The sequence below is a fragment of the Chiloscyllium punctatum genome, chromosome 42 (assembly GCF_047496795.1).
Source record: "Chiloscyllium punctatum isolate Juve2018m chromosome 42, sChiPun1.3, whole genome shotgun sequence".
In the NCBI taxonomy this organism is placed as follows: domain Eukaryota; kingdom Metazoa; phylum Chordata; class Chondrichthyes; order Orectolobiformes; family Hemiscylliidae; genus Chiloscyllium; species Chiloscyllium punctatum.
Genome location: NC_092780.1, coordinates 3,168,390 through 3,193,795, shown reverse-complemented (window position 1 = coordinate 3,193,795; position 25,406 = coordinate 3,168,390). Strand labels below are relative to the sequence as shown.

The following is a 25,406-nucleotide window of genomic DNA, read 5'->3' as shown; positions in this document are numbered from 1 at the left end:
AATTTCAGTTACATCACAAGTTTTTGCTATAAATTCTGTTAGGATTGAGCCCTCCACTACTGCCTGATGAAGGAGCGATGCTAGTGTGCTTCCAATTAAATCTGTTGGACTATAACCTGGTGTTGTGATTTTTAACTTTGTCCAGCACCAGCATCTCCAAATCTTAATTACCTTATTTGGAGAAATTGAGGGGAATTATGAGAGGAGTGAAAATAGCATAGGATTGGGATGCCATTAGAGAGGATGGGGAAAGAGAAAAAGATTGGGGAGAGGGAATTTGGGAGGGGTTGGATGGATTGGAGGGAGTGTCATAAAAGGAATGGATGTGATTTTGGAGAGAGTAATTGTCAGAATTATTGTGGGATTAACCAAGGTATGCATCCTTTTCCTCAAGTGAAGTTCCAGTTCAACTGAGAGTCAGCACTGCCTTGGAGGTTACTTCAGGCATAACAGATTCAGTTGGATCATGATTAAATAAATTTGTGTATCAGCCAAGGAGCTATTACTTTTCAGGAGTCAGGGTCCGTATGGAAATATGATGGGATTGGGAAATCAGGGGCAAGGATGGAGGCTGTGGCATCAAAAGTGGAAGGTTGGAGATGGCATTCGAATAGTAAGAATGGTGTGGAGAGTGAACGAGACATTGGAATTGGTTAAGTATGCTTAATGTCTCAGATGAATGGGAGTGGCATGGCGAGGGGTGGAAATAAGGGCAGCACGGTGGCACAGTGGTTAGCACTGCTGCCTCACAGCACCAGGGTCCCAGGTTCAATTCCCACCTCTGGCAACTGTCTGTGTGGAGTTTGCACATTCTTCCCGTGTCCGCGTGGGTTTCCTCCCACAGTCCAAAAATGTGCAGGTTAGGTGAATTGGCCATGCTAAATTTCTCCGTAGTGTTAGGTGAAGGGGTAAATGCAGGGGCAGGGGAATGGGTCTGGGTGGGTTGCTCTTCAGAGGGTCGGTGTGGACTTGTTGGGCTGAAAGGCCTGTTTCCACTAAGTAATCTAATCTAATGATGAAATTGGTTGAGTTACCTAATTGGACTGCAAATATTTTGCAATTCTGATTATTTTTGGCGTAAAGTAATTCTGTCCAGTGGTCGAGTTGATCATTAGTTCATATGATAATTACAGGCTTAAAGGTGTCTGACTTGACTTCGTTCATCCAGAAAAGTAAACTTTGCTCCATTATCATATCGTATATGTAAACATTTTAGATAATTTCAGGTTATTTGCTGTAACTACTCTGCACTATCCTTTTATGCTTCGCACAAAACCCAATGGAATCAAATTCATTTTATTTCTTCATATAATATAAAGTCTGGTAGACTTGACTCAGCCTTACACAGTTGCTTATTCATTCCACTCATGTTAGTGCAGCTATTAATTAATAGGCTGATGCTGTTTTGGCTGTTAGCATTCTGTCTGTTTTTTCCCTAGGTTACGACCCTCTTAAACTGACTTCAAACAGAGTAAAATTACATTTTTGAAGGCAGTGATTAAACTAATGGATTTATACATGATGTGGGTGACTTTTATGAGCAAAGAAAAATGATCCTTCAATGTGAAGGACACTTCTGAACCTTTACTAAGGATTGCTGTCTCTGCTAATGTCACTTTAAGTAGGTCTAAAATTTTCCTTGGTGAGTCAGCAGACTGACTCCCTGAACGGAGGGTGGTCTGTTGCTATCCTCAGATGATCCATGTCTGACTGGTCAACATTCCTATGAATCATTGATATCCATCCTGCTTTTAAATAACCATCCTACAGGGGAGGGAGAGTAACCCAGAATGGTCATCCTAAACCCAAGGCTAATGTCCTGGCAGATGGCAAAATTTTAATTCAGTAAAACAATCTGGAATTTTTGGAAAAAAAAAGCTAGCCTGAGGGTGATCGTGGAACCACTTTTTATTGATTTTTATTTTAAAACAAAGATTATCTGTTTCATAAATATCCTTTTGGGAAAGAAATCTGTTCTTACCTGGACTGTGACTCCAACTCCACAGCAGTATGGTTGACTCTTAACTACCATCTGGACAATTAGAGATGGACAGTAAATGCTGGCTGAGCCAATGCCACCCATATCCCGTGAACAAATAAAAAATACTGATCCTAATAGTTCAACATAAATCGCTGGAAGGATTGGACTCATTAGTCAAAATAATATGGCAGGAAACCCTGTGATCTTGGGGGCAAAAAGATGAATATTCTTGAATTGGAGGAATCAAGGAGGTCAGTAGCTAAACAGATCTTTTCTGGTAAAGCTTCCTTGATTAAATTGTTTTTTGTATGAAAGATGAAACATGTTGATATCTGTTAATTTTCTTATTTCCAATCCTAGGGCATAGTACGTGCAATCAAGGACTACCAAACTCCGCTGCAGAATCATAATGTCTCCATTTTCGTTAGGCGAGGTGGACCCAATTATCAAGAGGGTCTCCGTGTCATGGGTGAAGTTGGTGAGGTTTGACAACTTGTTTTTAAAAAAAAAAAATCCCAAGAGACAAGGTATTTTCCCTGGGGTGAGGGATCCAGAACTGGAGGGCATAGGTTTAGGGTGCGAGGGGAAACATTTAAAAGGAACCTAAGGGGCAACTCTCTTTTTGCAGAGGGTGGTGCATGTATGGACTGTGCTGTCAGAGGAAACTGGTACAATTACAACATTTAAAAGGCATCTGGATGATATATGAATAGGAAGGGTCTAGAGGAATAAGGGCCAGGTGCTGGCAAATGGGGCTAGATAAGGTTAGGATATCTGGTTGGCAAGAGGAGTTGGACCAAAGGGTCTGTTTCTGAGCTGCACATCTCTATGTAGCTAAATACTGCCAACGGTATATCTGGTAAAAAAAAATGCAGAGCTGGCAAACTATTAGCTATCTGTCAAACCTGTGCTGCATACTGGACACTTGCCTTTTATCAGTCAAGGCATTGATTGTAAGAACAGGAAGGTTCTGATGGAACTGGAATGGAGGGTGGGGTGTAGAAGAGATTTACCAGGGTCTTGCCTGGAATGGAGCAGTTTCTCTGAGGAGAGGCTGTAGAAGCTAGAGTTCTCTTTGGAGCAGAGAAAGTTGAGAGGGGACCTGATAGAGGTGTATAAGGTTGAGGGACATGGACAGGGTGGATAGAAAGCATTGTTCCCCTTAATTGAATTAGTATCGATGGAGGGCACTTTTAAGGTGAAAGGCAATTTAGAAGGGCATTGAGGAAAATATATTTCACCTAGCAAGTGTAGAAGTCTGAAAAAGCTGCCTGGAAAGGTGGTTGAAGCAGGTAACCGCTTAGTTTTACAAAGTACTTGAAATATCATGACATTTGAGGTTATGGGCCAAGTACTGGAAAGTGGAACTAGTTAGGTTTGTGTAGTTTTGGCACAGACTTGGTGGGCTTAAGGACCCCTTCCGTACTGTACATGTCTTATATTAAAGTTTCAGCATGTTAGTTCATAACTATGATTCCTTTAGCATATCTTCAAATAAACCTGGGTGACTTCACTTGAGGCACCTTTTTGCAAAGTTATGTTGCTATAGGATCCAGAAGGGATGTGAATAGGCCTCCTGTCCACTTTGAGAATGATAAGACCAACCCAGGATGGGAACACCAATCTAGAGAGAGAGGAGGTGAAGTAGAAACTACAATAACAGCTTGTTTTCCTCAACCATAACACATGCATGCAACGCTGAATGGGCATGTGGAGTATGCAGAGGATCCATTTTGCCCACTAATTAAATGTGTCCACATTGGCTGTGTGACTGTTTGATCAGTGCAATTTATAAGATGAATGAGGGCATATTGGCTTTCTCCTCCAAAATATTGCTTTGACTTCAAAAAAGCAATGTTTTCCTCTTAACTCTTATTTATACCCTTACCTGCTTCCCACTCTAGGATACTGGAGTAGTTTATTCACGTTATAGTTTAAAGTGATAAAGTTCCAATTGTTCTACTCCTAACCAATTAACCTCTGTCTACAGGGAAGACAACTGGAATTCCAATCTATGTTTTTGGAACAGAAACCCACATGACTGCAATTGTGGGAATGGCACTGGGTCACCGAACCATTCCTGACCAGCCACCCATGGCTGCCCACACTGCCAACTTCCTGCTAAATGCCAGCGGCAGTCCGTCAGTAAGTGCAGCAGCCTAAAATAAAGATGTATTTTAAATAATTGGTGTCTTTTTATCTGCTAGCTTGCTTTGATTTTAAAATTGATGAGCGATAGTGCTGTAATCAGGAGATTGCGACTGCTCATTTATTGGTATTTGTTAGTGGAGCAATGAATAAGGGATGGAGCATGAGGTCATGATGGACAAGGTTTATATATATTTTCTAATCGACCTATTCGGAGATTATATTCCACACCATTGGAGCATGTTGAACCTGGGTCTCCTGGTTTCAAAGATAGGGACTCTACTATTGTATGAAAAGAGCCCTTGGCCGAGGCTTATATTCTCTAGTGCAAAAGCTTTGAGAGTGATCTAATTGATTAAGCTGTTTAAGCAATTTGATGGGGTCATAGAGAACAAGTGTGAAAATTCTGAATTGGGGAGGTTTTTAGTTGATCTGAAATCTGAAAAGTGGCCTGGCGAATTGAATAACTCTGCTTTTAAACTAATTAGGAGAGGTGAGCAAGGATTAGTGAGAGGAACTATAGGCTAGCAAAGCAAAAGGGTTTACAGGACAGCTATATCTAGAGTAAAACAGAAAAGGATGGTGTACATAAACATCAGAAAACAACAATAAATTGAGTTAAAGGAGAAAATTGGGAAAAAGGCAAAATTAATAGCTCTATTTGAATGCATGTAGCATTTGGAAGGCAAAACGTAAATGTATGCTATAAGTAGTGGTTAATGGGTGTGATTTATGGGGTTACAAAGAGATCCAAGCTGGGAATTAAATAATCAAGGGTATGAGACATTTTGAAAGAGTGATAAGGTAGCTTGGGTTGTACGGCATAGAAAAAGTGCGATAGCAAATGATCTTTCTCTGGGCCATGTACAATCCATATGGATGGAGGTAAATAATGAGGGGAAGACAATACTGGTAGGAGTAATCAATAATCCACTAGCATTAGCTGCCCTGTAACATCGAATAAATCAGGTGATAATGAGGGCATGGTAAAAGGCTGCACATTAATTCTAGATAACTTAAATCGTGTAGGTTAATAAAGTCAGATTGGCAGAGGTAGCTGTGTGGAAGAGGTCATACTATATTTTAAGGCAGTTTCCTACGATAATGTAATAGTTTTGGTGGAGGCAAAGACTATTAATCCATAAACTCGGTTAATTTTCTGGAGACCCAGGTCATGGCAGGATTGAATTTAATTTTAAAAATCCAGAATTCAGAACCTACCAATGTCCATGAAACCATTTCCTATTTTCAGAACTACCTATTTGGTTCACTAATGTCTTTTGAGAAGGAAATCTGTCCTTACCCAGTCTGACCGACATGTAACTGCAGATCCACAGCAATGTGGCTGACTCTCGGCTGCTGTCTGAAAGGGCCTCGCAGGCTACTCTGTTCAAATGCAGCCAGGGATGGGCAATAAACGCTGTCAAGCCAGCAAAACCATGTTCAATGAGTGAATCTTTTTAAAAAGTGGATCCAACCAGAAATCAGGTTATTTTGCATCCAGTGATGTGTAATAAGGTGGGATAAATAAATGACCTTGGAATAAAAGATTTCTTGTGGGACTAGTGACCGTAACATGGTAGAATGTAGCATTTGGTTTGAGAAGCAATAACTTGGGTTGGAAACAACTGTGCTCCACTTAACTAAGGGTATTTATAAAGGAATAAGAACAGATCTAGGTGGAGTGGACTGGGAAAGGAATTGAGCAGGAAAGTTGATTCATGATCAGTTGCAGAAGTTTATGAAAAGACTTATGGCTCACAACAAAGATCTATTCCAGTGGGGAAGGAAGATTCTAGGAAGAGGAAACCTTCAGTTTAAATTCTACTACTCTGTCCATGCAGCAGTCAAGTGTGCCACTACTGGTGTTTTCTGAATCATAGAAACCCCACAGTGTGGAAACAGGCCATTTGGCCCAACACCGAGCCTCTGAAGGGTGACCCACCCAGTCCCATTACCCTACCCTTATTACTCTACATTTTCCTGACGAATGCACCTAACCTACACATCCCTGAACACTATGGGCAATTTAGCATGGCCAATTCACCTGACTGCACATCTTTGGATGTGGGAGCACCCGGAGGAAACCCATATAGATACGGGGAGAACGTACAAACTCCAGACAGACAGTTGCCCGAGGGCGGAATTGAATCCGGGTCCCTGGCGCTGTGAGGCAGCAGTGCTAACCACTGAGCCAATGTGCTGTCCAGAGACTTTTTCCCATGGCAGAAATGTCGATCATAAGGGGGCATAATTATGAGATAATTGGAGGAAGGTTTAGGGGAGATGTCAGAGGTAGGTTCTTTACACATAGTGGTGGGTGTGTGGGATGCACTGCCAGCAGTGATGATAGCGTCAGATACATTAAGGACATTTAAGCGACTCTTGGATAGGCACATGGAAGATAGTACTTTGAAGGGCATGTAGGTTAGTCTGGTCTTTAGAGTAGGAGAAAAGGCCAGCACAACATCGTGGGCCGAAGGGCGTGTACTGTTCTGTTCTTCTGGTTAACTATGGTTGGCTTCATCCCATTCTAGAGCCTTGCTTTCAAATAACATTCATAAAATTCTAAATGATCAAGGGATAAAAATGGGAGGAAATAATTACACTAATTATCACTGGAGCAAAATACTAGGAAAGTTTAATGGGGCTAAAGACCAATGCAACTCATGGAATGGATGAGATGCATCCTAGAATATTAAAAGGACTACCTACAAAGACAGTGGCTGCATTGGTAGTAATCTTCCAAGAATCGTTAGATTAGTTTCCCTACAGTAAGGAAACAGGCTCTTCAGCCCAACAAGTCCACACCACCCTCCGAAGAGCGACCCACCCAGACCATTCCCTGTATTTACCCCAGACTAATGCCTCTAACACTATGGGCAATTTAGCATGGCCAATTCACTTGACGTGCACATCTTTGGATTATGGGAGGAAACCCACGCAGACGTGGGGAGAATGTGCAAACTCCACACAGACAGTCGTCCGAGGCAAGAATTGAACCCGGGTCCCTGGCACTGAGGCAACAGTGTTAACCACTGAGCCACCGTGCTGCCCTGCACTCCTCTTTTGGAGTAGTGTTGGAACTGCTAATGTAACGCATAAAGGCAACTATAGGCTAGTTATCTTTACATTTTGGGAAAATGCTTGAGTTTATGCTAGATTGTAATGGTATGTTCAGAAATATATATGCTCAAGCAGAGTCAGCATGGCTTCATGAAGGGTAAATTATGTCTCAAATTTATTTGAATTCTTTGAGGGAACATGCATAAAAGCATAATAATGAGGATGCTGGAAAACTCAGTTCTCGAAGCATCTGTGACGAGAGAATTAATTTGAGTCCAGTATGACCTCTTTTACAACATTTGAATCACAGTTGTTAATGGACAGATTGGCTGGCAATTTTTGCATCTGTAAATAGAATGTACGTTTTTTTGTTTGCTTTCAGACTCCAGCCCCCAGCAGAACCGCTTCTTTCTCTGATTCAAAATCTGACGACACCAACAGAACATCGATGAGTCTGAAGCAGACCCTCTCGCACGGTAAATCAATAAATGCCGGGCTGTAACCACAACCGTAGCTTGTTATATAGGAGGCAAGCTTTTAATATATGGGAAATGTTAGACTCCAAATTATGGAATTTAACAGATGCATTGCTCCAAAACTTGGGCAGTTTTCTTTTTAAGATTGCTGTTAATTAGTTGAAGTCAGTCTTTGATTGTTTTGCTTAAACTTATTGCAACATTTAGTCATAGAGATGTACAGCACGGAAACAGACCCTGCAGTCCAACCCGTCCATGCCAACCAGATATCCCAACCCAATGTAGTCCCACCTGCCAGCACCTGGCCCATATCCTTCCAAACCCTTCCTATTCATATACCCATCCAGATGCCTTTTAAATGTTGCAATTGTGTACTAGCCTCCACCACTTCCTCTGGGAGCTCATTCCATACACGTACCACCCTCTGTGTGGAAAATGTTGCCCCTTAAGTCTCTTTTTAAATTTTCCGCCCCTCACCCTAAACCAATGCCTTCTAGTTCTGAACTCCTTCCCCCCCCCCCCCCCCCCCCCCCCGGGAAAAGACCTTGTCTACTGACCCCATCCATACCCCTCATAATTTTATAAACCTCTGCCTCCGATGATCTAGGGAAAACAGCCCCAGCCAATTCAGCGTCTCCCTATAGCTCAAATCCTGCAACCCTGGCATGGCCACCATTGGTGTAAGGGTAATCCCTAGTAAACTTTCATCCCTTTCACAGAGCAACTACTTTCAGTTTGAAGATACTGTTATTTATATTAAACACCTCTGTTCTAAGTGTGTCGCTCATCTGTTATTTGCCTCATCGATTTTCTGAACTCATCCTACTCCGGCCCCTTTTATTTTTTTTTCCAACTCTGTTATTTCATTGGAGAAAATCATCATGGAGCTGCATTGTATTCTCTGCAAGTCTTTGGCCTTATCATTGATTTGCATGCTCAAGCTTTGTTTTCTCTAGCAAGGGTTGCTGACATTTCTAAAGGCCCCAGGAGGGGAATGAATATGTTGCTGTTTGTGGGGAGAATCCCTTAATTTAAATGTCAGGGTGATCAGTACTCTTGATATTCACTACCTTTACCTTCTACAGGCTCAATGCAGTCAATTCAGCTTTACTACTTTTATGCTTCACATTCTATATCTTTGTTTCCCTCTCACTGAAGCTCTTTGCAGTACTATGTGTCTTGTGTCACTTTTTGTCCAATGTTAATTCTGTCTTGTGTTGATCACTTAAATAATTTAACTTCATTTATTTTCCCTTTTAAATCTTTACAGATTGAGTTTATTTTCCTGTGTTTTTCTTTCCATTTTCTTTCAATGCTGTTCAAGTTTTAACAAATGATCCATACTACAAAATCTCCACTGTATGAATTCTATTGCCTAATTTTTATTTTTTTATTATTGCAACTGTTTTATTTTTATTTTTCATTTGCCAGTGTTTCAACAATGTACATGGCTCATCATTACCTGGTAATCTGTGACATTCAATGCAATATATCTTCCCTTGGTTTACACATACGTTATCAAACTTGTTATACTGGAAATATTCAGCTAAATGTTCAGAACGCATCAATGTTAAACAGAAATAGTTTGGAGGTAAAAACAATAACTGCAGATGCTGGAAACCAAATACTGGATTAGTGGTGCTGGAAGAGCACAGCAGTTCAGGCAGCATCCGAGGAGCTTCGAAATCGACGTTTCGGGCAAAAGCCCTTCATCAGTAATAAAGGCAGTGAGCCTGAAGCGTGGAGAGATAAGCTAGAAGAGGGTGGGGGTGGGGAGAGAGTAGCATAGAGTACAATGGGTGAGTGGGGGAGGAGATGAAGGTGATAGGTCAAGGAGGAGAGGGTGGAGTGGATAGGTGGGAAAGGAGATAGGCAGGTCGGACAAGTCAAGGAGACAGTGCTGAGCTGGAAGTTTGGAACTAGGGAGATGTGGATGAAGGGGAAATGAGGAAACTGTTGAAGTCCACATTGATGCCCTGGGGTTGAAGTGTTCCAAGGTGGAAGATGAGGCGTTTTTCCTCCAGGCGTCTGGTGAGGGAGCGGCGATGAAGGAGGCCCAGGACCTCCATGTCCTCTGCAGAGTGGGAGGGGGAGTTGAAATGTTGGGCCACGGGGTGGTGTGGTTGATTGGTGCGGGTATCTCGGAGATGTTCCCTAAAGCGCTCTGCTAGGAGGCGCCCAGTCTCCCCAATGTAGAGGAGACCACATCGGGAGCAACGGATACAATAAATGATATTCGTGGATGTGCAGGTAAAACTTTGGATGTGGAAGGCTCCTTTAGGGCCTTGGATGGAGGTGTGGGCACAGGTTTTACAGTTCCTGCGGTGGCAGGGGAAAGTGCCAGGATGGGAGGGTGGGTCGTAGGGGGGTGTGGACCTGACCAGGTAGTCACGGAAGGAATGGTCTTTGCGGAAGGCGGAAAGGGGTGGGGAGGGAAATATATCCCTGGTGGTGGGGTCTTTTTGGAGGTGGCGGAAATGTCGGCGGATGATTTGGTTTATGTGAAGGTTGGTAGGGTGGAAGGTGAGCACCAGGAGCGTTCTGTCCTTGTTACGGTTGGAGGGGTGGGGTCTGAGGGCGGAGGTGCGGGATGTGGACGAGATACGTTGGAGAGCATCCTTAACCACGTGGGAAGGGAAATTGCGATCTCTAAAGAAGGAGGCCATCTGATGTGTTCTATGGTGGAACTGGTCCTCCTGGGAGCAGATACGGCGGAGGTGGAGAAATTGGGAGTACAGGATGGCATTCTTGCAAGAGGTAGGGTGTGAAGAGGTGTAATCCAGGTAGCTGTGGGAGTCGGTGGGTTTGTAAAAAATGTCAGTGTCAAGTCGGTCGTCACTAATAGAGATGGAGGGGTCCAGGAAGGGGAGCGAGGTGTCAGAGATGGTCCAGGTAAATTTAAGGTCAGGGTGGAATGTGTTGGTGAAGTTGATGAATTGCTCAACCTCCTCGCGGGAGCACGAGGTGGCGCCAATACATTCATCAATGTAGCGGAGGATGAGGTGGGGAGTGGTGCCGGTGTAATTACGGAAGATCAACTGTTCTACGTAGCCAACAAAGAGACAGGCATAGCTGGGGCCCATACGTGTGCCCATGGCTACGCCTTTGGTCTGGAGGAAGTGTGAGGATTCAAAGGAGAAATTGTTAAGGGTGAGGACCAGTTCGGCCAAGCGAATAAGAGTGTCAGTGGAAGTGTACTGTTGGGGATGTCTGGAGAGGCAAAAACGGAGGGCTTGGAGGCCCTGGTCATGGCGAATGGAGGTGTAGTTGGTGCCCACCTCCAACACACTGCATCCACCTGGACACCCTGCGCTGGCCTATTACCTGCCCTCGACCTCTTCATTTCCAACTGCCGCCGGGACATTAACAGCCTCAACCTGTCTACCTCCCTCCCCCGCTCCAACCTCTGACCCGCACAACGCGCAGCCCTCCAATCCCTCTACTCTAATCCCAACCTCACCATTAAGCCAGCGGATAAAGGGGGCGCAGTGGTAGTCTGGCGCACTGACTTCTACACCACTGAAGCCAAACACCAACTCGAGGACACCTCTTCCTACTGCTCCCCCGACCATGACCCCACCCCCCATCACCAAACCATCCTCTCCCAGACCATTCAGAACCTCATCACTCAGGAGATCTCCCACCCACAGCTTCCAATCTCATAGTCCGGGAACTCCGCAGTGCCCAGCTCTACCTCCTTCCCAAGATCCACAAGCCTGACCACCCTGGCCGACCCATTGTCTCAGCATGCTACTGCCCCACTGAACTCATCTCTACCTACCTCGACACTGTCCTATCGCCCCTAGTCCAGGAATTCCCCACATACGTTCGAGACACCACCCATGCCCTCCACCTTCTCCAAGACTTCCGTTTCCCCGGCCCCCAACGCCTCATCTTCACCATGGATATCCAATCCCTCTACACCTCCATCCGCCATGACCAGGGCCTCCAAGCCCTCTATTTTTTCCTCTTCAGACGTCCCCAACAGTACCCTTCCACTGACGCACTCGTTCGCTTGGCCGAACTGGTCCTCACCCTTAACAATTTCTCCTTTGAATCCTCACACTTCCTCCAGACCAAAGGCGTAGCCATGGGCACGCGACCCACCCTCCCATCCTGGCACTTTCTCCTGCCACCGCAGGAACTGTAAAACCTGTGCCCACACCTCCTCCCTCACCTCTATCCAAGGCCCTAAAGGAGCCTTCCACATCCATCAAAGTTTTACCTGCACATCCACTAATATCATTTATTGTATCCGTTGCTCCCGATGTGGTCTCCTCTACACTGGGGAGACTGGGCGCCTCCTAGCAGAGCGCTTTAGGGAACATCTCCGAGACACCCGCACCAATCGACCAAACGGCCCCGTGGCCCAACATTTCAACTCCCCCTTCCCACTCTGCCGAGGACATGGAGGTCCTGGGCCTCCTTCACCGCCGCTCCCTCACCACCAGACGTCTGGAGGAAAAGCGCCTCATCTTCCGCCTTTGAACACTTCAACCCCAGGGCATCAATGTGGACTTCAACAGCTTCCTCATTTCCCCTTCCCCCACCTCATCCCAGTTTCAATCTTCCAGCTCAGTAACTGTCTCCTTGACTTGTCCGGACTTGTCCGACCTGCCTATCTCCTTTCCCACCTATCCACTCCACCGTCTCCTCCTTGACCTATCACCTTCATCCCCTCCCCCACTCACCCATTGTACTCTATGCTACTTTCTCCCCACTCCCACCCTCCTCTAGCTTATCTCTCCACGCTTCAGGCTCACTGCCTTTATTCCTGATGAAGGGCTTTTGCCCGAAATGTCGATTTCACTGCTCATTGGATGCTGCCTGAACTGCTGTGCTCTTCCAGCACCACTAATCCAGAAATATTTTGGAGCCTGGTGCCGCCTTCAAAAAGCACAGTGCATTATATAACAATTATATATCATTATATAACCATTTACACAATGAAAACAACTATTTTGAGTGTTTTAATTTCCTCAAAGTTCTGTTCTTGCACATAACCTGCATTGTTACAAATTAGTACGTTAAAATGAAGACATATTTATTTGGCTTTTGCTTCAGGTCCAGTGCAAATAAGACAAATGGTGTGAATTGTCTTATTCCTCTCGGGAGGGAGCAAGATTTGAAGGAAGCTGTTTTAAGCCAGTTAACGAGGGTTCACTTCTCACATTTACTGCAGTCTAAAGCACTTGAGCTTGGGTAGACTGGAGGTCCTGTTGTTTCAATCTGCTCCTGAGACCAGACTCTCAAAAGCAGATAGCAGACATCAACCTTGCTCACTTTGGTGCAGCTGAAGGTGGCAGACGTCTTTGTATGACGTGCACTTCACCCTCTGTCACTGGGCATGTAGAAACATTGGGTTGGCTCAGTGGCTCATGGTGCTTCTTTAGCAAAACGAGACCTAAGAGCTTGCAGAAGCATCTCTGTCAGCAACTCATTTTAGTTACGAATTATATTTTTTTCACATTTCAGATGGTCTCTTTTAAACTGAAAGAAGCCAACTTGGAAAAAGAGAATGTTGGTTCCTTACTTAAAATGTAATGTGAATGGCATAGTTGATGTTTATTCTTAAAAGCTAGTTCAAATGTAATACTGAATAAATTTTGGCTGCTTGGTTGTGATTACTGTATGATCCTGGTACCACTTAGGTTTTTATTTGAGATAAGAGGAGGTGATTTGTCATTGAGCCTTTTCTGCTTTGCATTTAGCTGAACAAATTCTGTACTTTATTTAACGTTGTTCAGTAACCCTTGCATCAAGGCTTAGGTTTTTTTAAATTGAATTCCGTTTCTTTCTGGGGAAAGAAATTGCCGATTTCCATTATTGCATGTGAAGTAATAGTTCCTGCTGTTGCACTTGAATGGCTTGGCTCCAATTTTATGGTTATACCCTCTTCATCTAGTATTTGGGTAAATTTCAGATGTTTAATTTCAACCCAAGGTGTAACATCATTTATGCAATGTGGATAATGACCCATTTAATTTCTTTGAGGGAAGACCCTCAAATGATTGGTAATTGTACGACTAACTACTTCTACAGTGCCTCACCTGGCATGAAGGACTGAGCAGTCCCTTTTTATGCCATTTACTATTCTTAAACTTGTCTCTTATAACTTGCCCAGTGTCCCATCAGAGCATAGTCCTCTCCCCGATGTACAACATTTCCAAGTTGTCGTTTAGTTCAGGTTGCTTTGGAAGCTGAGGTTAAACTGCCTTGCATTGCTGTGTTGGAATAGCCCTCATTTCATTCACTTGTAATGATGGCCATTGGGGGGAATGTGTATTCCTGGTCAAAAGGGAGATGGTATGCCATTGGGAAGGGTGTGTCAGCTAGTGATGTTTTTTTATAACAAATCTTACTATGTGATGCATTTCTTTTGTTGGTAATCTCTTTGACAGAAGGAAAGGCAAGGCAAGAAAAGAAAAGAGGTAGGAGGGCAACAGACGGATAAATGTATGTTCATGAAAGGTGTATGGTTGCTATTTATTATGCTGCTTTTCCAGCAGACAGCTGTAATGTTTTTGCTTCATTTGATTTCAGAGATAAAATTAACCTGTGGGAAAATCTCAGGTGTGTTTATTTACCTGAGGGGAGCTGGGAATCAAATGCATTAAACCCTCCTTGACACATTCCTTTTAAACATTTTGTATGGAGTATATCTTTTTGTTTCTGAATTTATAATATAATGAAGCATTAACTCTTTGCAGCTTGCTGTTTGTAGGGTAGAATTACTAGAGCCATGTATAGCAAGATAACTCCAGTATGATTCAATATTTTGGTTCTAAGCTCTGTCCATTTAATGGGGCACAGCTGGGAACCAGCGTAGCCAAAATAGCTTGTGTGTGAGCTTAGCCTTCCTGCAGCAATTGCTGATGAATTCTTGACTGCCTTTATAGCTACATGTCCACAACCACTCCTGCTTTCATAGTCTGTGTCCTGTGGAATCCTCTCACAGCAAACCTTTCTAGAAGGCCTTGTTTTCTCAAGTCAAGTTTTGAAGAGCTTTGTTAGCACTATGTGTACACTATTAATCCAACCTTTCTGGACTATCTCCTTATTGATGCTAATGAACAGTTTTGTGACCTGCTGGTTTCATTCTTTGTTTAAGATTAAAAGTTACCATCATAATACAAGACTTGATTTAATTTGATAAACTTTGTCATCCCTCGGCCCTTCATGGAAGGAGACAGGGGAACTACGACCAGGATGGAATCTCTGAATTATTGTGAAGTGTTTATATGATAAAATTCCCCCTTTTTATAATGTCTCCCTTTTCTCCCAGTGTTGTCTGATTTAGGCCTTGAGCTCTCCATCACTGCTGACACTGGCCCTACTATCTGCTAGTTTAAAGCCACGTTATGCAGTGCCAAATCCTCTACAGTTCCTCATTCTTTTGGGTGCCCTCCATCCACTCTCCCTTCACAGGAAAATTGGTGAATGGCAATCAGGAAATAGATTGAAAAAGCTGGAAATCTGAAAATAAAACCTAAGTCTAGTGGAGTCCGTGAAGTGTTGCAATCCCAGCTGATGTTATTACTGGACAAGTCCGATCTGTCATTGAAATCTAGCTTGATGGATCATTTTTCATTTTTTAAATTTTAAGCCTGTCTTTCATTGACAAACAAAATTGCAATGCTGCAGATTCTGGCTTAACAGTAAAACAAAGTTTATTATGCAAATGAAATGAAGATAAATAATAAAGCAAGCATTTAGATATTTATATCCAACCAAGTGAAAGATTTAAGTATTTAAAGAACACAAGTACAACACTGTTAATCCCAACAACGCCCTTCTATAGTGCTCCCACTAGAGAGAATTGCCTTCTCTTTCACACCTGAGACTTAATTTTGATGTGGCTTCAAGGTCCTGATCTGATAATGTGATAGCCTCCTCCTGAAGCCTTCATACGACTGATCTTAGACTTTTTTAGCTTCAAATAACGTCAGGATTTGAACTAAACACTTAATGATCCAAACCTTTTAAACTCCTTACATTTGAGCTAACTTCTTTCTGTCAGTCCCAAATTACCTCCCTCACTCACGAGCGACAGTTCTACACATCCAATTTCAGATAAGACTTCCGTAACTGCCCAAAACTGAGGCTAAAAAGTCCTTTTTTTCTGTTAATTTATGGGTGCTTCCTCAAAGTCCATAAAAAAACACTTTCTATATGAAAGTCTAATGAACTAATCATTTACCTTGATAACTCAAACTCTCCCACTATAAATCCCCCATTACACTTCAGGAGTTCTCTAATACTACAGAAATACTTGCAGGTTAATCATTGAAACCCTTCAGACACAATCCAAAATTCAAAAATCCAAAAGAGACAAGTTTAATGTTTTGGAAGTAAGGCCACCAAATAGTCAGAACAATAAGTGAGCTCTAGTGTAAGACAGAGACTTGATCCCTCTCCCTTCTAGCTTCCACTTCAGGCACTTCTGTTTTATGCATGGACAGAGTCATAGAGCTGTATGTTTGGAAACAGGCCCTTCGGTCCCACCTGCCCATGCTGACCAGATATCCCAACCTAATCTAGTCCCAATTGCCAGCACTTGGTCCATATTCCTCTAAATCCTTCCTATTCATGTACCCATCCAGATGCCTTTTTAAATGCTGTAATTGTCCCAGCCTCCTTTAAACTTATTCAATGAATGAGTATTTCAAAGAGATTTTTGAATCTTTTCTGTCCTCTTTCCCAAGTGCTCTGTGCCGTTAATCTGGGGATGTTTGTGATGTAAAAATTAGTTCCTGATCAGTACTACTTTTAACAAGTAGGAACTGTCCCTCATAGTTGTGGTGCATTTTCTTTGGAGCTTGAAACTAGCTCAGGGCATGCCCGTGCCCAGTTAAGTCTTTGCAAATGATTGAGGGTGGCACCATGTGACCAAATCTGTCTTGAGACCAATGATAAAAAGATAAAATGACTTTTAATACTCATACTTTTTTCAACTGAATTGAGAACAGACACCATGACTAACGCAGGCACTTAAAATAAATACACAGGTTTACAGCAAAATAGCATCTGCACCCTCTCCTCTACAAATCAATTTTAAGATAGAAGAAAATACATTTGAACCAAGGTTCCATGTACTCTTAAAGATTACAGAATGGGTAAATTATCTCTCATTGATGTAGTGATTCACATGATTTGATGTAAGCATCCATATTTGCAGTTTAAAACTGAGCATAACATTGTTCGAGCTCATATCCCTCAATCATTTCTTTTATTCACTCCTAGGATTTGAGATTGTTGGCTGGTCCAGCTTTATTGTCCATCCCTAATTGCCTTAAGGAAGGTGGTAATGAGCTGCTGCCTTGAGCCCCTGCAGTCTGTTTGCTGTAGTTACTCCTTTCCTCCTCCACCTCCCCACCCCAACCACCACCACCACCACTCCATGCTGTTAGGGAGGGGAACTTGCAGATGTTTCCTTTTATCCATTGCCTTTGTCCTTCTAGGTGGTAATGACATTACAGCTAAAATATGACAAAATTGTAAGTAAGATTTCTGTTTTATTAAGCTAAGCAAAGAACATCGAACATGCTTAGAGGGGAGGTGAGATACTTGCTAACAGCTGGTCTAGCTGTGGAACATTTTCAGGCCAAGAAGTCATTGAGTTAGAGTTAATGTATAGTTCATCAGCTTTCCTGATAAGGTAGAATTTTGATATCCCTTCTCCAGCCCCCTCTCTGTTCTTCGGTCCTTCTGCTTTGCCTGTTGTAGATCCTTTTTGTTCCCTTATCTCCTTGTTGCAAACCTCATTCAAGATACCATATGTCACTGAAATTGTGCTGCTGGTTTTCAGGTAAAGCCACTACACTCTTTAGCTGCCACACCAAGTCCATTATTTGGGGAATGCAGACTCGAGCTGTACAGGGAATGCTGGACTTTGACTATGTCTGTTCACGGGATGAACCATCAGTTGCCGCCATGGTCTACCCTTTCACGTAAGTGTGCTTTCCTGTTTTCCCCCTCTTTTGTTATTGATTTGGTGAACTCTGTTGAACTGTGATGTAGTATTGCAAATATGCTGTAACCTTTCCAATCCAAGACTCTGAAATTACAAAAAAAAACAAGTTATCTGGAATTTATGGAATACACCTGCAACTCATGACTGCTGCTTGTGGCACTGCAACAGAGTTAACGTCATGTCCTTAATGGATGTTGATGGTAAACCTTGAATTTTCCTGGCATTACTTTAAAGCCATATTTATTTGTGACAGCACAAGAGCATTTTTTGCATATGCACAGATGCTGTGTCAAAGGTTATGACATCGCAGAGTGTGGCATTCTGGGCAGTTGCCTGCATTAACACTAATTCTGGATAATCCTAGGAAGTTTCCCAATACAAGCACTGTTCCAGCTTAATACGACTTAAGAACTGGCAATGGGAACATGATTGAAGGGGTTACCTCAGATTACAACAGGATCTTGACCAGATGGGCAAATGCGCTGAGAAGTGGCAGATGAAGTTTAATTCAGATAAATGCAAGGTGTGGCATTTTGGGAAAGCAAATCTTAGCAGGACTTATACATTTAATGGTAAGGTCCTTGGGAGTGTTGCTGAACAGAGAGGCCTTGGAGTGCAGGTTCATAGCTCCTTGAAAGTGGAGTCGCAGGTAGATAGGTTGGGGAAGAAGGCGTTTGGTATGCTTTCCTTTATTGGTCAGAGTATTGAGTACAGGAGTTGGGAGGTCATGTTGCAGCTGTACAGGACATTGGTTAGGCCACTGTTGGAATATTGCATGCAATTCTGGTCTCCTTCCTATTGGAAAAATGTTGTGAAACTTGAAAGGGCTCAAAGGATTTACAAGGATGTTGCCAGGGTTGGAGGATTTGAGCTATAGGGAGAGGCTGAACAGGCTGGGGCTGTTTTCCCTGGAGTGTTGGAGGCTGAGGGGTGACCTTATAGAGGTTTATGAGGGGCATGGATAGGATAAATAGGCAAAGTCTTTTCCCTGGAGTCAGGGAGTCCAGAACTAGAGGGCATAGGTTTTTAGGGTGAGGGGGAAAGATATAAAAGAGACCTGAGGGGCAACTTTTTCACGCAGAGGGTGGTACGTGTATGGAATGAGCTGCCAGAGGAAGTGGTGGAAGCTGGTACAATTGCAACATTTAGAGGCATTTGGATGGGTATATGAATAGGAAGGGTTTGGAGGGATATGGGCCTGGTAGTGGCAGGTGGGACTAGATTGGTTTGGGATATCTAATTGGCATGGACAGGTTTGACCAAAGGGTCTCTTTCCATGCTGTACATCTGACTCTAAAACATTTGAGTGGTTTAATCATGGCCCTTCACCACTTCTCCTGCTCTAATCATATCCTAGCTTCCCTTCTCCCACATCTGGACTGCTTACAGCTGGCATTGTTTCCAGAATGCATGCAGGGAGTTGAAAGGACAAGTATGGAGGGAAGGGTGTTGGGGTAATTGTGTAGTTGAAACGAGAGAACGAGGGTTGCTGGAAGATGTCTATAGAGTGGTGGGTGTAAACAAGAAGGAAAAGCAGCAGGTGGGTATTTAGGTTTGAACAATGACTCCATGACTGAAATTAGTTGACTTCTTGACTTCCATGAGAAACAGGAACAGGAGTGGGCTGTTTAGCCCCTTGAGCCTGCTCCAACATGGAGTAGGATCATGGCTGGTTTGACACTTTGCACTTCACTTCCCTGCTCTTACCCTGTAACCATTGATACCCTTATTGATCAAAAATCTATCTATATAAGACGCTACCCCCACAGCTCTGTATGGAAAGGAGTTCCAAAGACACTCAATCCTTTCAAAGAAGATCTTCCTCCTTCTCTCATTAAATTGGTGCCTCTTTATTCTGAGACTGTGCCCTCTACTCCTAGACTCTCCCATGAGGGGAAGCATCCCTTCAGTATTTACCATGTCAAGCTTCTTAAGAATCCCATATATTTCAATGAAGTTATCTCTCCTTCTTAACTCCAAAACCGTTCTAGCCTGTTTTTCTCCTCTTTAATGCATTTTATGCCAGTAAGGGTATTATTGAAAGCCTTTGCTCATAACACAATCTTCCTGTCGTACCAGAGACCTAGTGAACCTTCACAAATTGCCTCTAATGAACGATATCTTCCCCCTTCAATAAGGAGACCAAAACTGCTCTCTGTACTCCAAATGTGGTCTCATCAGATTGGTACTGAAAACTATATCAGCAGACCTGAAGAGCAAACCTTCAAGACCATTAGTAATACTCCTACTGGCATAAAATAAACTGTCGTTCTGAGATGTCACAGTAAAGAGAACAGCCAGTGGGCAACTTCAAACCAGTGTCTACAAGAAATCAACACATACAGACCAAATACTGAACTACAGAAGCAATCATCCCAACATCCACAAATGAAATTGCGTCAGAACATTATTTCAATGAGCCAGCACAGAGGAACTACGCAGAGCCGAGGAAAATTACCTATACCACGTATTTAAATAGAATGGGTACTCAATGAACACAGTCCGCCGATTTTCAGTGACATACCCAAACAAGCAGACAAAACACATCCAGAAACCCTAACCATTCTCCCCTACATCAAAGACATCTCGGAAATGACTGCCAGACTACTCAGACCCCTTGGCGGCATGATAGCCCACAAACCCACCATCACACTAAAACAACAGCTAATGAACTTGAAACACCCTATACAGATAACAAGCAAAGCTAATGTCATTTACTAAATACCATGCAATGACTGTGACAAACACTACATTGGACAAACAGGCAGAAAACTAGTCACCAGGGTACATGAACTTCAACTAGCCACAAAACAATATGACCCTCAGTCACTAGTATCCTTACTTACAGATGAGGAAGGACACCACTTCGACTGGGACAACACATCCATCCTAGGACAAGCCAAACAGACACGCATGAGAGTTCCTAGAAGCATGGCATTCTGACTAGAACTCTATCAACAAACACATTGATTTGGACTTGATTTACCACCCCTGAGAAAATGAACAGGAAATGACATTCCATAGGAAATGACATTACCAGCCCAAAGAAACCCAAACATATAAATAGAAAGCAAGAATCATCAGCAGTGCTTTGTCCGGAGGCTCACTGAAGATGTTACCTAGTATGGTGACGAAACATCTGAAAATGAACCTTCCACCTCAGCCAGCAAACCTACATCCAGAACCTCAACTGAACTACAATTCTTCTCAAAACGCTCTAATCTACTCTATATTCCAACTTCCTTGAACTAATTTCAATTTCCTGTTTGTTAGGTGGTAGGAATTAGCATTCTAATATTTTGAAGTCCCAAAAACTCTGCACTCCAAAGGTGTCTTTTTCCAAAATTTGAGATTAGAGTGACAGTGGGATAAATTGCATCCGATGAATAGAGCAAGTCGCTTAGTAACTTGGAGTTACAAGTCTTGGCTCTCATTTGAATGCAGTTGGTACCACTCCAAACCATTCACTATTTAGCTGACTGGCCATACTTATTCCCTGTCAACAGACCTCTGCTGGCCAAGCAGTAATTTCTGCCAGGTTCATGGATGGGTTGGCCTGGATGTGCAAATATTTCTGGGCCTGACTGAGTTTGTTGCTCACCCTAGCCACTTGCACAGAAGCATCTTTCTTTGAACTATAATACCTTGCATAACATGTTAAAATGAAATACGCTTGCTTGCGGTTTTGAATTAGAGTTGTGAGAACTTATAAAAGCTTGACATTGCTGGAGTGCCATTTGTGTTGACAGTTCTTAATCCTGTTCCCCTCTGTAGTGGTGATCACAAGCAGAAATTCTACTGGGGTCACAAGGAAATCCTTATTCCTGTTTATAAGAACATGGCTGATGCTCTGAAGAAACACCCTGAGGTGGATGTTCTTATCAACTTTGCCTCATTGCGTTCTGCCTATGATAGTACTGTGGAAACTATGAGCTTCTCCCAGGTTTGTTGTTTCGCTCATGTTCAAATGTCACAACTGCTTGCAAGTTGAGTTGATTAATGTTTTAATGTTCTGCATTTGTCTGCCTTTAATAGATTTTTAAATGAACTTTAAGATAAATTCTTAGGACAACACAGAAGGCAAAGCTACCCTTAAGTATATGCTGAATTATTGAAAGAGCTAGCTTATTTATGTGGCAGAGTATCCTATGAGCACCACCTTTGGGAGAGTGAAAGCAAAGTTGACTTTATTCTCAAGTGACAGGAAGCATCTGTCTGTCAAAAGATGGTGCTGCAGGATGCAAAATGAAACACTGTGACAGCGTTTATTATGACGTTATCTCTTCTTTACAGTCATCCCCACCCTTCCTACCAACCCCAGGCCTTGGTGCTGGCTTCACCCTACCCTGCTTCAGGCTCAGGCAATTGTCCTTGCTGTTGTCAGGGCATGAGCCTCTGCCCCACAACCTAGACCTTTCATCAGTAGTACCTGCACATAATATAGAGGTGTCATCAGCACAGATGTTTATCAGTGCAAAAACCTTTTTGTCATTATGGATCATAGTTTCATATTTTTATTAAGCCCATTAGGTATTCATACAGGGGAGACAATCTGATAAATGTATTGAGGATAATTTTATTAATTAGCATGCTAATCCATGATAAACTGTAAGCTTTGCAAAGAGAGACCATTTTGATTCATTATTTTATTTTTGTTGAGCTTCTTGTTCATCAACCAAGAGCTACTTAAATAGCCAAGAGGCTTAGAGCTGAACGACCCCTTATTGCTTCTGTCTCTTCCTCCCCTCCCAGATTCACAGGCTGTAGTTAACCATCTGTAGTCCTAGGCAATGAGTGGCGTCTGCATGTTCAGGAAGACGTTGTAAATGACGATCATTGGATAGTGACTGCAGGACCCTATTTTTCTTGTCTTCTCTCTTGTAAAGCCTCTATTGCCACCTTTGTTTGAGATAACTGAGTATAGTAATCACAGTTATCCTGTGCAGCTGGAACCTTGTATGCTTCGGATGCTGCCTGACCTGCTGTGCTTTTGCAGTACCACATTCTCAACCTTGTATACTTTGTTTTGTCTAAACCCCCTATGATCTGTATGTCCTTGTATGTTATGATCTGTCTGTACTGCTCGCAAAACAAAACTCTTCACGCTACTAAGAGACATGACAACAATAAACCAATTTAATGAGATCACAAACTGAATCAAATAATTCCAGTTTATATGGTTAAGTGATACCAAGCATTTACTAACTTGGAAAGCTAATTACCATTGTGAATCCTTTTCTTCCTCCCTGTTCCTACTGGTTTCCAAATTGGATTACTCTCAATGACTATATTTCAGTCAACCTGTGCTTATTCTGTGCTTTAGATCCGGGCAATAGCCATAATCGCTGAAGGAATCCCTGAAGCATTGACCCGGAGATTAATCAAGATGGCAGATGAGAAAGGTGTGACCATCATTGGGCCGGCTACGGTAAGAAAACGCTATGTACCCTGAACATATGTTTGCAACTAAGTGTGTAGATTATTGATATTACAGTTTCTTTAAGCAAGTACATTTTCTTGTGCTATTTTTAAAATGTTTCCTGATGATCAGTGTTGCTTTGCTCAGGATGGTGAGATGTCTTACTTGTTAATAGTTTATACAATTTTATAGTAAAGAAAGAAACCGTTCAGTGAATCATGTCTGTGCTAGCTCTTCAGTAGAGATACACAACTTTCTCTTTTCCCTTTAGCATTGCAAATAGTTTCCCTTCAAATATACCCCGTTCTCTTTTTTTTCCCTGTAGTACATGTTTTGTTGGTTTCTGCACATGCTTTGAGTGATTTATTATTTTGCTTACAGAGGGAATTGTAACATATTTTAACTATATCCCATTAAACAGGGAACCCCCTTTGTTTAAGGGTTTTTTCTATTGGCTCTTAGTTCTGTCTGTTGGAGGCTCATTATATGTGTTCTCGCAACATTTATATGGAGTGAAAGCATTTGGAAGAGAATGTGCACGACGTTATTGTGAAGTTTGTGCCCCCTCATGACCAATTTATTTTGTAAACCTTTGTACTTTTCTGCCTCTGAAGGTGAAAGAAACAGTTTGTCATGGGTGATTGAGAATCATCTCACTGACAGTTATGTCAGTTCATTTGTGACATTGACTTTGACTCACATGGGAAAGTGTTTCTCTGGTTGCAGTATCTGGCAGTAACTACTTGAAACTGACTGTCATTCTTCTTAGCCCCCTCCCCCCAGCTCCCTGCTGTCTGAGTTCTTTATTGGTCAGGCTGTGGAATGGATAAAACCAACCACTCTCCAAGATTGGGAACCTGAGGCTAAGACACTTGGGGCTTCTCTGATCTCTGGTTCAACCTCTTGCCATTGTTTTGATTATTAAGAGTTCTCAATAATGTTGAGAGATTGCTGACAGTTTTTCTCCAGACAGCTACAAGCTTCCTTGGAGCAATAGTCAAAAGATTAATCAAAAGCAAAATAGTGTGGAATCTCAAATAAAAATAGAAAATCTGGGAAATATTCACTGGATTGTGCAATATATGTGAAAAGAGCTAACCTTTCAGGTCACTGACTTTCATCAAGAAGTTAAAGATGTAACAATTTTTGCGGAACTACAAAAGGAGGGGGAGGGGAGTAAAACAAAAGTTTGTGACACTGGAATGTAGTTAATTATGTCATAAGGGATGATGTGCAAGGTAAATGGACAAGTATGGGGAGACTGACCAGATGACATACGTAAAAACACAATAGTGTGAATGCTGGAAATCTGAAACAAACACAATGCTGAAGAAACTCAGTAGGTTTGGAAGCATCTGTGGAGAGAGTATTGTGTCCAGTATGATGACTCTTGAACTGCAAAAATATGTTTCTGCATCACTAGGTGGCTATGCCAGGAAGATGTATCTAGACTTTTGAGTTCAGTACCTTTTTAATCCAGCTGTGATTTTATCCTCCACTTCAACAATGTTCCATGGACATTGATCCAACAGCAGAAAACTGCTTCTGAGCTGAATAATGTGACCATGCCGGTTTAAGGTCATTTATATTTATTTAAGTAACCTGTTTAGCTCCTTATCACTGGTGTTTTTGGTCACTTTTCAAATATTTTAAACTTGGATTTATATTCTAAAATGCTATCTTCCTTGATTGATGGATCCTCACTTAAGTTTTCGAGAAAACAACCAATTATTTAGTGTTTCAAATAAGTTATAACCTGTGGCTATCCCACATCTTCGCCCAGTGAAGGAAGCATTCAAGGTTCCAGCGTTGACCTCTGTCCCTCTCCTTGGACAGGATGAAATATTTTTCCAGGGTTCCTGCTCCTGATCGCATCCAGAGACTCTTACTGAAGTCTGCACTGGTGATCGTTGAGTGAAGATTTGATTGTGATGGTCCTCTCAATTGAGTTGTTTGCCTGCATTTGCTGTCTTGGCTCATGCAAGGAAATGTCAAGTGCTGACGAGCACCCATGAGTCAATCCCTTTTGTGCTGGGCTGGGGTGGGGCAGTGAAGAAGTTGAAGATGAAGTATTGCTTTCTTTTAAAACAGACTCCAACTTGTGTTTCATTGTTGTCTTTTTTTCAGGTGGGTGGCATAAAGCCAGGCTGCTACAAGATAGGGAACACAGGCGGTATGCTGGATAACATCCTGGCCTCCAAGCTGTACCGCCCTGGCAGTGTCGCATATGTCTCTCGCTCCGGAGGAATGTCTAATGAGCTCAACAATATCATCTCCAGAACCACCGATGGTGTCTATGAGGGGGTTGCTATCGGTGGAGATCGGTAAGATCTGTGAACAGGA

The 25,406-nt window shown here is 42.6% G+C and overlaps 1 protein-coding gene across 5 annotated transcripts in view; it reads left to right on the top strand.

The window, feature by feature from the left end:
- Window positions 1-25,406, top strand: part of LOC140465642 (ATP-citrate synthase) — an 81,527-nt gene that overhangs the window by 39,157 nt on the left and 16,964 nt on the right. For 3 of the 5 annotated variants that reach the window (XM_072561209.1, XM_072561212.1, XM_072561208.1), the window contains 8 exons: window positions 2,342-2,459; window positions 3,972-4,126; window positions 7,578-7,671; window positions 14,073-14,102; window positions 17,480-17,621; window positions 21,419-21,587; window positions 22,968-23,072; window positions 25,191-25,387. In XM_072561209.1, the coding sequence (XP_072417310.1) occupies window positions 2,342-2,459; window positions 3,972-4,126; window positions 7,578-7,671; window positions 14,073-14,102; window positions 17,480-17,621; window positions 21,419-21,587; window positions 22,968-23,072; window positions 25,191-25,387 (1,010 nt within the window). The remainder of the gene's footprint in view (window positions 1-2,341; window positions 2,460-3,971; window positions 4,127-7,577; window positions 7,672-14,072; window positions 14,103-17,479; window positions 17,622-21,418; window positions 21,588-22,967; window positions 23,073-25,190; window positions 25,388-25,406) is intronic. The other 2 variants (XM_072561210.1, XM_072561211.1) reach the window with 2 other exon arrangements.